Source organism: Myodes glareolus, chromosome 1 (assembly GCF_982192425.1).
Source record: "Myodes glareolus chromosome 1, mMyoGla1.1, whole genome shotgun sequence".
Taxonomy (NCBI): Eukaryota; Metazoa; Chordata; class Mammalia; order Rodentia; family Cricetidae; genus Myodes; species Myodes glareolus.
The window spans coordinates 98407926-98422198 of NC_142026.1; the positions used below are offsets into that span (position 1 = coordinate 98407926).

At 43.3% G+C, this 14273-nt stretch overlaps 1 protein-coding gene across 2 annotated transcripts in view; it reads right to left on the reverse strand.

Moving 5' to 3' along the window:
* The window catches only part of Man1a1 (mannosidase alpha class 1A member 1), a 177325-nt gene that overhangs the window by 11991 nt on the left and 151061 nt on the right, over window positions 1–14273 (reverse strand). For both annotated transcript variants that reach the window (XM_085690066.2, XM_048425311.3), the window contains exons 9-11: window positions 6316–6431; window positions 1351–1570; window positions 404–576 (exon numbers count right to left, since the gene is read on the reverse strand). In XM_085690066.2, the coding sequence (XP_085546192.2) occupies window positions 404–576; window positions 1351–1570; window positions 6316–6431 (509 nt within the window). The remainder of the gene's footprint in view (window positions 1–403; window positions 577–1350; window positions 1571–6315; window positions 6432–14273) is intronic.

Genomic DNA, 14273 nt, shown 5'->3' on the forward strand with positions numbered 1-14273 from the left:
GGATTCTGAAGAGGTGACTTCATGTAGCTAACAGCCAGCGCTGAACACCCAGAAGCTGTCCACAATCCCACAATCCCAGTGGAATAAAGCAACCATTCTTTCTATAGTTAGGGTGACTTCATTCTGTCACCTGCCCTTCTAGGTCTTTCGTCTAGACCTATATCCTCCAGTCTTCTAGCCTACCTGCAGTACAGTTACACCATTGCTCCATGAAGCAAAGCTAAAGCCCCCCGTACGGAATGACTTAACTGGCAACAGTCAGTCCTGAATGGGACAAACTTGAAAAAGCTAGGGAAATTTCAGAAAAGCTGCCATGACAGTTGGCAGACACTGCTGAACATTTTTTTTTTCTTTTTTACACCAAGAAACTGAACTGTAAGAAACACACAAATGCGAACTTCACCTCTACGGCTTCCCAGGCCCAGGTCCTGTACTTGGGGTCATGAGTCAGTCGCCACATGTACATGTAGGTCTCAATGACTTCTGGCCGTAAAATGTAGTACTTCTCATTCTGTCTCGTGGCAATGGCTTCTACACCGCCATCGAATCGGAAAGCTTCTGGTCCCAGCTTCATGTCTACAGCACAAACAATCGCTTAACAAGGGTCACCTCCTGAATAAGGCTACACAATCTTGACAAAATTGTCAAGTACTTGGCCATACTGAAGACAGAGGCAAGAGTGGCCCTTTCAAGGACTGGTTATACACACCATACCACACACAATAATCAATAGACTTCCAAATTTCAGTTATCTAAAGGAATCTATTTTAGAAAATGTCAACAATTCTTTTTTTCCTCATTATTTATTGAACACCCACCATGTGTTTATAAACTTAAACTTTATAAAGTCCCACAGCCATTTGGCCATTTGTTAGGTAACTGGAAGCCCAGTGGTTGAGAGTTCTCTTAGTATGTCACAAAAGGCCAGCTACTTAATCTTCGTGTTTAAGTGCTTATTTTATAAACAGGAAGCCAGACATACAATCTCCTTATGGGACTTCAGGGAAGCTTCTTTTTGTATTAGAGCAGAGACCCTTACTCAGTGTTACTGACAGTAAATGAGACTGACTTAACTTGTATGGCCAGTTACTTGACACACCAAGATGTATATTTTGTATAAAAGCAGTGACTTTTAAGTAAAGGCCTAAGTTCCTTTAAGATATTAGCATCACCAAACTTCATCGTCCTTTTCTTTTCTTCCTCCCTCCCTCCCTCCCTCCCTCTCTCTCTCCCTCCCTCCCTCCCTTTCTTCCTCATCCCTTTCTTTGTTGCTCATAGCTATGAAAAAGCTCTTTACTGAGTACAAATCGTGGGGGAATGGATTCCGAATGAAGAGTAACAAGTACTTACAGGTGCGATTGTAAGATTCATGACAGGTGCGGGCGATTTCAGCTCCAAGTTCAAGGTAGTGCTGGGCCCGGGCTTCTGGAGCTCCATCAGCCCCGAGTGCAAACATGCCCCCTGCGAAGCATGTTAGGTGGCCCATTTTGTGTTCCAGGAGGCCCCCCTTCCACTCAGCGATGTACGTTAGTCCCCCGCTGGACTTGCGGATCAGGTGAGTCTCAATGGCCTGGACAGAAAACATTTTTGATAGTCTGTGATTTTTCTCAAATTTATAATAAGTTCTATATTATGATTGTATCATCAACTATTTTCTTTTCTCTCGTCTTTTTCTTTATGAGACATGGTTTTGCCACAGACCACTGATCGACTGCCTTGACCTCATTATAGTAGGGTAGGCTGGCCTCTCACAGCAATTCTCCTGCCTCAGCTTCAAGTATGTGCCAATGACACTCTCAGTTTTATACTATAATTAAAAATGTATGTGTATATCCATCCATATATATAGAAAATACTACTTGCTATTTGAGTTTGTTGTCACGAGTCTAAGCTGATCTGAAATGTTACTGCTTTCTGTGTTCCATCCTTCACTCCATGCTTCATTTATTTACCTGGTTAGATTCTTCCCTGTTGACCCAGCCCCAGTGGCTTTGTTTGGCTGCATGACCAAACACTTACAGTTCTCATTCACTAAATGCCATTCACTTCTCACAGACGGGACACCAAGGCCATGTCTGAGTTGATTCAGTACAAAGCCTGTGTCCCACTGTAGATGACGAACAGAACATGCTGGGGTCTTAGTTCAAGTATGGTGGTGTTACTGTTTTCTCCCACATAGGCTTGAACAGGATAGCAGAATGGTAAAGATGGGCTGTTCTGGAGTCAGATTACATAACTCCAAATTATAGTTCTGACACTGTCAAGGAACGCTGCAGGCAATTTATTTCGTGTATCTGTGTCTCAGATCCTCCTCATCCATAGATGGGAACAGTACTCTCTGCTGTGGAGATTGCAGTGGCGTGTTTAAAAGAAGTCGGTATTAAAACCGGAAAGTCACTTATTTACATCTCTTCCGTAGTAACAAGAAGCTGATTGGAGGGTTTGGGGCAGTGGTTCAGACAGTGAAGCAGGCAACAAACTGGGAGTGGTGGCGCTTGCTGCAATCTCAGTGTTGGGGAGGGGAAACGCAGAAAAGCTTGGGCCTTCCTTGGCTGGCCAGCCTGTGTAGCCTCATCAGTGAGCGCCAGGCCAATGAGAGACCACGTCACACAGAGAAAATGAGGTGAAGGGCTCCTGAGGAAATGACACCTGAACTGACTGCTGGCTTCTGTATGCACCCACACATACAGAGAGAAATTAAGTCAAGCCCTTCCCCTGTTTATTCTAGTGAGGAATATATTACTCTATAGTTCAAATTTTAAAACAAATGAAGATATTTAAGGATAAAAATAATATTTACAAAAATGATTGATGTGACATATTTTATTTATGTCCATGAACTATTGATATTATCAAAAACTAGATTAGAATAAAATAAGCCTTGTATTTAAAAAGTCAAAAAGTATGAGGCATGTTTGAAATGACTAATTCCCAATGATTTTTGGAGAGAATGATCCGCACATCGTGACACAGGAAGGAAAGGCCCACGTGGGATCTGCAGCAACCACTGCTGTCAGGAAAAGTAGGGTTTTCAGGACACACGTTGGGAAGGCCGAGAAGAATGATTGAAAAATGTGCCGGCAGATGAGACCTTCTCTACCTTTATTAGAAATAAACAAATGAAAGCAAGACAGGGAGAAATAAATGAAGACTGCTGTGCTCATTAGCTGTGCTTAAGCTAATTTTATTGATGGTTTAGTTATTGCATTAATATTTCATTCTCATTTAATGCAACTGCACATCTTCGCTATTTACACTTCTCATAACGCAAATTGCAATAAAGTCCTTCAAGCAGATACTTGTTCATCACCCAAGAAATTATTCTTTCTACACGGCAAGAGTAATAGCCTTTGAGCACAGATTAAAGAAACATTATTACCCTGCTATGGAGAGCGAATAAAGTACTATATTATTTTCGTATGATTCTGACCAACTCGCTGCTTCCTAAAATAAACTCGGATGAAGGTTTGCACCCAAAGCCATGGTTTTGTGTGAAAATGGAAAATTGTAAATATAACCTAATATGATTCTAATAAATATTTTTTTTGGGTCAAATCTCTAGGGAATTGACTGGAGAAAAGAGCATGATATACTCTGTGACTGAATTCTTCCATATTTGTATTAATTTGGTGAGGCCTCTGAACTCCTAAATGGTCCACCACCTACCCATGTGTCTTGCCCCACTACAAATTCTTAGTGTCCAGGGAAGGCCATAAAAACCATCTCTGAGAGATCAGAGAATTGTATAGTTAAAGCACAGTGCATGACATAATTCTGAATTCACCGAAAGCTAAAACTGAGGGACCACATTCCCAGTGATTCCACAGTTCAGAACAAATGCATATAGCATCCTTCTCTTGAAGTAGGCAGGTTTTGTTTTTGTTAAGTTCTTCAGGCTGCCCTTGAACTTTCAAAGTCAACTGAGCCTTAGGCCTCAGGTGTACATCTCTGGCCCTGACTCAATAATCTTAAAAAATGTGTTTCATTTATACTTTGAAGTTTCACACATGTGTGCAATGTATTTTGATATTTACTCCCCAATTCCTTCAAGTTGCCCTCTCCCTCCCTTCCATTCTTCATGTCCTCTTGAAGAAAACAAACTAATAATGCCCTCCAAACCCCACAAAGTCCTTGTATAAGTTTGTGTGAAGTCATCCCCTGGAGCATGCGCGGCCACCAGTGGCCTACCTGGAAAACTGACTTTTCTTCTTTCTCCCTAGCCATCAACTGTCAACAGCATCTCAGCAGGAGAGGGGGCTTCTATGCCCCCTCCTAATCCATGCTGGAATGTTTATGGTATGTGATAAAGTATAACTTTGGTCAAAGAGATTCTGCTTCGAAGACAATACTACTTTCAAACTCAGAACTTTGTTTTTTTTTTTCCCCTAACTTTGCTCTGCAGCTTGAAAATATAGAATGTATTGGAAATGTTTTCTCAATTAAGAATCACAGGAAATACTTTGCTACATTTGCTCTTAATGGATTTTCCTGTCAACTATTTGTCTAATAACAGTTAGGTGGGTACAATTCTAGAAACTGGGGGAAAACACTTCAATATTTCAAAATGGCTTTTCTTGGAATAGAGGGCCACTCTAAAAGTAAAACAGAGACAACGTCTGCTAGAATGGCAATTAAGATGACACAATGCAAGCCCGATTATACTGAAAAGAATTCTTCAGATTAATACCTGAAACTTCACTGGGAGAAGGAAAAGTGACCCTGATTAGAACGAGCTCTCTAGCGCTACCAAATGAGGACAGGAGCACAGGGGCCACAGCCTAGCTTGCGTTTGATGTTCATCTGGAGCCTAAGGGATTTCTGATGCCTGGGTGTGTGTGAACTGAGGGTTCTAGTTTGCTCTCTGAAGCTCTTGACTGGATCTAGGGAGGGAAATAAAAGAATGCTCAATTCAGCTGGCCAGGCCAAAGCTAGCTACTGATGGAGAAGGGTCATGTTACTTTCATTGGTTAATAAAGAGACTGCCTTGGCCTTTTTGATAGGCCAGCCCTTAGGTGGGTGGGGTAGACAGAACAGAATGCTGGGAAAAAGGCAATGAGGCAGACGCCATAACTCTCCTCTCCCAGACAGCCACAGGTTAAAATCCTCCCGGTAAGCCACCACCTCGTGGTGCTACACAGATTATTAGAAATGGGTTAATCAAGATGTGAGAGTTAGCCAATAAGATGCTGAAACTAGTGGGCCAAGCAGTGTTTTAAAAGAATATAGTTTCCATGTAATTATTCTGGGTAAAGCTAGCTGGGTGAGCGGCGAGAAGCGGCCTGCCCTTTGTACTACAAGCTACATTACATTTAAATAAGCAAATCACTCAGACCTATTAGAGAAGACAATATGTTTAGGCTAAAGACTTAAAATAAGTGTTGTCACAGGTTTCTATGGTCAGGCCTGTGCCTGAAATCCTGGCACTTGGGGGGTAGAAGCAGGAGGATCAGGAGTTCAGGATCATCCTTGGCTGCATAGGTTCTAGGGGATCCTGGGATAGAGGAGAGTCGATCTCAACTCTCTGTCCCCAAGAAAAATAGTTCTTTTTTTTCCTTGTAAACCAATAGCATCAATTATAAAAATATTCTGTGCATTTAACAAAAAAGCTAAAGTTCTGTGGATTTAGCTATAGTTTTCTTAGATCTCCGGAGATGGGTTCAGATAGCAGAGGCACTGGAGTGTCAGTGATCTTCAGCAATTTTAACTGAGTCAGTTTTCAGAGCATACATCCAGGATTTCTTCCCCAATTTGTACAATGTTAAGGAAAGAACATAGTCCCATTGCTTAGGGAAAGGGGTATATTCCAAGCCATATGCCCTTCAGCAGTGCCACTGTGTGGACATAACAGAGATGCCATGATGATGCTAGGAGACAGTATCACCTTCAGGGAGCACTGTCTTCCATGTGTTTTGCTGTTGCCAGAATGGAAACTGGTCCACAGCCGCCTTTCCTCCCACAGGTGGCTGTGGCTCAGGTTGACTTGGAATTCACCATGTAGCCCGGTCAGACTGCAAACTCAAAGCAGTCGCCCTGCCCTCCACCCCCAGTTGCTGGAAGCCCAGGTGGTTACCACTATGCCTGGCTAGATGCATGGCTCTTAGGGGAGATTAGAACCATACCTTCCACTGCTCTGGTAGAACTAAAACCCAAGTATGGTTACTATTGCCATAATTACACTGCAGACATTGAGCTCGCCCAACTGGAAATACTTTATAAGCCACTCACGTTGTAGTCTATTTTTTTCATTAAAGTCTGGTTAATATGCAAGTTGCACGTTAGAGCTGACTAGCAAAGATGATTTAAATCTTGGCTTACCTGAACAGCATCAAAATACATCTTCTTGGCTTCTGTGTCGGTCTTGTCAGACATTAGCCAAGCCTTGAGCAAATATTCATAAAAGCTGTCTCCAAGTCCTCCAACTGACACATGATCTGAAAAAGAGAGAGAAATGGATTTCAGGGTGACTCAGCGTTTCATTCCGATAATGCGGCAAAATCATATTAGCAACTAGGATTCGAAGCCCGTCAGCTGTAACTCAATGGAACATGTAAATTCCAACCAATCCCGTTTCTGAAAGAGCTGAAATGAGCAGAAGGGCTGTGAGGTCACGTGATGTAGCTGTACTAGTCACCAGGGTGCTTTTGTAGACATGACGAAAAATTATGTGGAGTCACTTCAAATTCAAATCACCTGGTTCTCTAGTTAAAACAAACAAACAAAAAACTGGATTAAAATGTTCCAGCGTCTATATTTAAATATTTAAAATTTAGTTTAGATCTGAGTAAATAAATAAATAAATTGATGGGCAGGAATCCTAAGAAGGAAGAAAGCAGAACTATTTGTCTTCCCACACGTCACCCCCACAGTACACCTCCACTGCTGACACGTCACTCCCACAGTACACCTCCACTGCCATCAACCCCACAGTACACCTCCATTCCCGACACGTCAATCCCACAGTACACCTCCACTGCTGACACGTCACCCCCATAGTACACCTCCACTGCAGACACGTCAACCCCACAGTACACCTCCACACCTGACACGTCACCCCCACAGTACACCTCCACTGCAGACACGTCAACCCCACAGTACACCTCCACACCTGACACGTCACCCCCACAGTACACCTCCACTGCAGACACGTCACCCCCACAGTACACCTCCACTGCAGACACGTCAACCCCACAGTACACCTCCACACCTGACACGTCACCCCCACAGTACACCTCCACACCTGACACGTCACCCCCACAGTACACCTCCACACCTGACACGTCACCCCCACAGTACACCTCCACTGCAGACACGTCACCCCCACAGTACACCTCCACAGCTGACACGTCACCCCCACAGTACACCTCCACTGCAGACACGTCACCCCCACAGTACACCTCCACAGCTGACACGTCACCCCCACAGTACACCTCCACACCTGACACGTCACCCCCACAGTACACCTCCACTGCAGACACGTCACCCCCACAGTACACCTCCACACCTGACACGTCACCCCCACAGTACACCTCCACACCTGACACGTCACCCCCACAGTACACCTCCACACCTGACACGTCACCCCCACAGTACACCTCCACACCTGACACGTCACCCCCACAGTACACCTCCACTCCCGACATGTCAATTCCACAGTACACCTCCATTCCTGACATGTCAATCCTATAGCACACCTCCACTTCTGACACGTCAACCAACCCCACAGTACACCTCCATTCCTGACACGTCAACCCCACAGCACACCTCCACTCCTGGCACGTCAACCAACCCCACAGTACACCTCCATTCCTGACACGTCAACCCCACAGCACACCTCCACTCCTGGCACGTCAACCAACCCCACAGTACACCTCCATTCCTGACACGTCAACCCCACAGCACACCTCCACTCCTGGCACGTCAACCAACCCCACAGTACACCTCCATTCCTGACACGTCAACCCCACAGCACACCTCCACTCCTGGCACGTCAACCAACCCCACAGTACACCTCCACCAATATTGACTATGCTCGGTCTACTCCAGAACTACTTGTCTTCCCACACGTCAACCCCACAATATACGTCCACTGCCATTGACGATGCTCGGTCTACTGCAAAGACCACCTAGTATGTCTAGGTGTCCTCATCCTCACCACAAGAAAACGAGTCATCTCAGCCAGGAGAAACCACAGTGCGAGCCATTGCACTCCACAGGCCACACAGGGCCCTACGTTTGGATGTTTGTTTTTCGTCATAAAACATCAAATATAAATGAATCTTCATTTTTAAAATACATATGCTTCTAAAACCACAAACACAATTGATTTGAAACACCATGCCCAGAGTTGAGGGAACTTGACTATTATCAAAATGGCTTTTCAGGATTTCATAACACCAAGTTAAATCTAAAATTAAAAGTCTATTTCTTGACTTGGTTGCTCAGGAGTGCTTTAGTATATATCTCTAGGTATAAGAATTGTTCTGCTGCCCAACCAACAACTCTGCTTTGAATCTGCATGGGTGCTAAAAAATTGAATACACCAGAAATTAATTTTTCCCCTTTTTTTTTCTTTTTTCTTTTTTTGGCTTCAACTTCCCCTCCTACTCATGTTTCCATCCTCCCATTCATATACACTGGAATCCAAGGAATCAATGAGGCTGGGATGTAGCTCAGCTGGCCACTTACCCTGCATACACTAGGGTTCTGGGTTCAGTTTCCTAGCAACACAAACTTCAACAAAATACATCAAGAGTCATTAAACAGTCATTTGACACATTATTTTCTCTGACTCTGCCTTCCCACAAGCAGTGGGTTCTGAACTCTACACTCTATCCTTCCCAGGTATCTTTAGAATCTCCCTGTTCCCCTCTGTTCTTGCCACTCTGATCCTGGCTCAAGCCACCACTATTCTTGTCCCAGTTAGCTTGAACTGACAGCTTGACACAGCCTACGGTCACCTGAGAAAGGACTCCCAAATGAGAGACTGGGACATTGCCCAGGCCAGACTGACGTGTGGGCATATCTATAAAAGACCGTTTTCATTATTAGTTGGTGTGGGAATGCCTACCACGTGTGCTCTACTTCTCTAGGTGGCTGGTGCTCGGCTGCGTAGCTCAGGCCTGGGAGCGAGTCAGAAAGCACAGGTCCTCCACGGTTTCCGTTTTAAGTTCCTGCTCTGACTTCTTAATGATGGATTGTGACCTAGAAGAGGGAGCCAAACAAAGCCTTTCCCTCGTGAGTTACTTCAGGTCACAGTGTTTCATCGCAGAGACAGGAAGGACACGAGAACAGGTCCTGCTTGTCTGCCTGTCTTCTGCAGTGGTCCGTTATCTCACTTCCTGGCTATTTCTACTGAATTTTAGTAAACTTGAACAGCAAGGTCAGCTCCTCAGCTGGCCGGATGCTCAGCAGTTCTACGCAGTCTTGCTTGCTGTGCTGGACAGGAAGTCAGCATGTCCTTTGCTCCAGGAAGCATGACAGCCTCTCTCCCTCCACACTCCTGCCACCCAGCCTCCTCACAGGTCAGTCTGGTCACCACGATCTCAAAGCCCTTCAACCCCGGCTTTCTGGGGACCAGGGAGGACTTTATGATCCCACTCTCCTTCACGCCATTGGCCGCTTGGACTCTGCTCACCTGTCGTATAGACCTTTGGATCCTCGAAATGCTCAGTTTCCATCTATCTCCCCCAGGGATTCTGTAGGCCTTGTTTTCTCAGATTTCATATCCAGGGTCACACAAGCTTCCTTTAAGACACCTTCCCTGAAAACCTCTCAAGGTCTCCCTCCTTCACAAGTCTTTGGACAGCACATTTTTGTTGTACTTTTCCTTCCATAATGTGGTTAAAGTACTTTGCCTCCTGACCAAATCATGATCTATGAGAGCAGAGACAGGTCCTTATGTTTCTAATCTACAATGGGCCCTGGAAAGCCTCATACCCTCAATACTAAGTGATGTCGATGATCCAATGTCTTGCACATCAATGTTAGTAAGGACTGTACCTCTTCCAATTTGTAGGGCTTGATTTTATGGGTTTAAATATGCAATTTCCTTATTACGGAATCCAGAATCGCAGGAATTAAATTTTAGGGAAAATATGTTTTTAAAGTTGTAAGTCTGATTTCTTAAAATAGCAGCACATGACCTTTACGGCTTCCTAAATAAATTACCAGAGAAACCCCTGACATTTACAAACTAAATAGACTAAGTAGGATCTCATCAATAATAAGTCCTGCTGTTGTAAGCATGACTGTAGGAGACAAACGCAAGTGATGCATGGCAAAGCAAATCCCTGTCCGGTTACTGTCAAAATAACAAGGCCAAATGAAGTTAGAGGGAATGATGGCCACGATCCAGACCTGCCCTTTAGAGCCAGAGCAATGAGAGTGGAAAGCTAACAGCCAGGAGCAGCATGGCATTGCCCTCTTTGGCTAGAATTCACAATAACGAAAGAACAAGCTTGGGTAATTTTAAGGAAATAATAAAATAATCAGGGGAGGATTATTTTAGAGAAGATGGGGTTATATAGTAATATATTTATTTCAATGAATTTTGGTGTTAATTAAATTATTTTTTTTCTGGCTATCAAAAAAATGTACATCATATTTTTGATAATTTAGTATCTCATTATTGAGCTTCCCCAGGTCTGGATGACAGTTTGTGTGGTACCAGAATTCTCCGTAAATTCTTTGTCACCAGAATTTTCAGGAGGACATGACCCCTGACTCTAGAGTAAAATTTGTTATTTTCCTGCCTCACAGTTTTCACAGTAATGAGTAGTTACTCAAATCTTTTGTTCTTCTCTAAAGGAGTAAATTGTGATTTTTGATAGGAATTGGTCCCCCAAAAAGGTTTCCAATATCTAAAAAGAGAAAACTAAAACAAAATGACAATAGAAATACTAAAAGAATCAAGAACAGGAGGATCAAAATTATTAATAATTTTTCTTAATTTTTTTAAATCAGCTTTACATGAATCTAAATTTATCTGTCCAAAGCATTGTTTCAGTACTGCTATGACACACAGCACACACACACACACACACACACACACACACACACACACACACAGAGATTCATGGTGCCTTTCATTTAGAGCAATGGTCACAAAGCCCATTTTTCCCCTGTACATAGGCTGTGATGCTTTGTAGCCAGATCTAAGAAGCAGGGACAATTGTTCACAGAAGCATAAATAGAATTATTGCTGAAAGGGTGAAAGGTCAGATATAACACACAGGGATTTGCAAAACATTCAAGTAAATGATCACCGAGTCAGTACAAAGTACTGTGTTCTGGGTTAGCAAACAAACCCAATGGCAAGCTTACCAACTTTGAAAGCTTTGTATCCCTAGGAAGCTGGGTGTGTGTGAGTATCAGGAAGGGCACTGTGGGTAGAAACAGCCCAAAGTGTGGTGCTGGAGAGGAAGACGTAGAGGTGTAGAGGATGCTAACCAATTCCAACCAGAGCCGGGAAAAGGCTTCTGGGAGAAAGGGCGTGAGGTCTGGAGCTTAGTGAAGGAGCTAAGTAAAAAAGCTGAGAAAATAGTATGAAAGGCAAGGCCTGAACAAAGCAAAACAAAACAACAAACCCCACAAAACCCCAAACCAACCAATCAACCAACCAAACAAAAACAAACTTCAAAACAAACAAACAAAAACCTAAGACCTAGAACTAAAAACAGAAGTATTGCTTTTGTATGACTAGAACACAGGATGGAGGCTGGGAGAGAGCAAATATGAGACTCATCAATCCTGTTTGTTTTTCCATCAGAAAATTGGCTGATAAGCAATCGAAATATAAAAGACTCTTTGTACCAGGGAACAAAGCCAAATATACAGCATATGGGTGACCAAGACGGTGAAGGCAGACGTTCTGGAGTAACTGCCTCTTCATAGTCCTTTCCACAGTGATTTCTAAACCCCAAGTTAAAGAAAGGAAGCCAGAAACCAAAGAGACTTTCCCTAAACTTTTGAAATACGAGATGAGAAAAACTCTGACACCGGTTACCCTTTTAGAAAATTCTATCTAATTGTGCCGTATCTACATATTCTAGTGGGCCTCAGACATTTGATGTTAGTCCTAGGGCTCCTCACACTCTTAAAGATCAATGAGTACTCTGAAGAGATGCTCACTGTGTAGTATCTATCCGTTGGGCAATACTACTTTAAGATGTGTGACTTTTGTTCATGCTGTATTTGTTTAACTCTGTGAAGCGGTGTTACCGTGCCTGTCGAAAACATCTGATGGTCTAAGAAAGAGCTGAATGGCCAACAGCAGGGCAGGAGCAAGGATAGGTGGGGCTGGCAGAGCAAGGAGAGGAAGATGCCAGGGGCCAGTCTCCCATCCAAACAGCCAGCCATGAAGTAAGAAGGAAAGTAAGATGTACAGAGATAAGAAAGATAAACGACCAGAGGGAAAAGGTAGATGGGTTAGTATAAGCAAAGACAAGCTGACTAGCAACAAGCCAGGCTAAGGCCGGCCATTCATAACTAAGAAGATGCCTCCATGTGTGTGATTTATTTGGGAGCTGGGTGGCGGGGCCCCCAAAAGAGTTAAACATCCCATAACATCTGTCAATATTAATCATGGTGGAAAACTGAAACAGAATTCAGTAGTAATTTTGTTGATTCATTAAAATTAATAGTTAACAACAACAAATGGTATTTTTCACAAAAATATTATTTTACAAATGAAACAAATCAGTGGGAAGAATGACACTATTTTACCTTTTTTTTTTTTTCCACCAGTCTTCTGAATGTTTGCTTTACTGCCTGGATACTCATGTCTGATCCAGGTTTGATCCATTGGCATACATTGCTTTGGCTGAAGTATACTAAGAAAAGTCAGTCTCACACAGTTGTACAGCTGGGAAAAGGGAGCGTATCTTAATCATCTCTTCAGGGGCTAGAGATGGAGCTCAGGTGGTAAAGTGCTCATCAGTTCACCATACAACAATGGGGACCTGAGTCCTCTGAACCCACATTTCAAAAGCTGGGCCTGGTGTCACCTGCCAGTAACACCAGCATGGAGAAAGCAGAGACAAGCATGTCCCTGGCCCGCTCAGCTAGCCTAGCCCTGGGTCCCAGGCCAGTGAGAAACCTGATCTCAAATTCCAAGGTGAATGGAATCTGAAGAACCCTCAGGTTAATCTCTGTCACACACACGCACGCACACACGCACGCACACACACACCTGGATGCATGCATACGAGTATAGCCCCCCATGCACATGCAGTTATTTCAATATATTTTTGGTAAAAAAAAAAAAACTTAACATGTGGTGTTTAAAAGGTCAATTATTTTATATGTTGGTATGAGTGCTTGCATGTATGTATACATATCCTGAGTAGACCCAGTGTCCTCATTAGCCAGAAAGGAAGTAGATCCTTTGGAACTGTAATTACAGGCAGTGTGAGTTATCAGGTGGGGATTGGGAACTGAACCTGGGTCTTTGGCCATCTCTCCAGCCCCTCAGTAAACTTTTATATGCTGTTACATTAAAATCTATCGACTATCCTGTATTTTTAGTGATTTTTTTATTGTTATGCATGATTTCATAATAGCATGAACTGATTGTTTGGAAAATATTGATTCTTTCTGACATACATAGCTAGGCCATGTTGACATATTTTATTACAGAGTAAAAACAAAGAACACCTTCGTTAAAGTCACCGCCAATATTATCAGGAAACTAATGGAGGCAAGCTCATGGTGATATATACAAGTTTTCTACAATTCTAATTTTTATTTGGAAACTCAAAATTTACCACTGGTGCAAACACCATTTTTCTCAGTCTTTCAGAACCAACTTCCTAGATCTGAATAACAAGCTGATTTTATTTGTGCTTTAAAGATGGCGACTCACAAAAGAATAATCGTAAGCATCCCATAGCAAGCAAGACTACTAGAAATAACGTAATCTTGGAACACAAGATTTCCCCCACACCCTTGGTATTTTCTCATCCTGTATCAGAAACACTTCTGTGTACATTCATTTCCTCACACAAAAAATGACTGTGATGGTTACTATTGATGGTGGACTCAGCCAGGCCTAGAGTCACACAGGAAACCAAGCTCTCAGCATGTCCGTGAGGGAGTTTCTAGATCGGGTTAACTGAAGTGGAAGACCCAAGTGAGGATGGTACCGTCCTGTGGGGAGGCTTCCATAAAGACTACAGAGAACAAAGAAAGTGGAGCACTCTTCCCCTCGGATGCTGTCACAAGTGCTTACCACCATGAGAGACTATGCTCGTGATCTGTGACCCCAAGCAGACCCT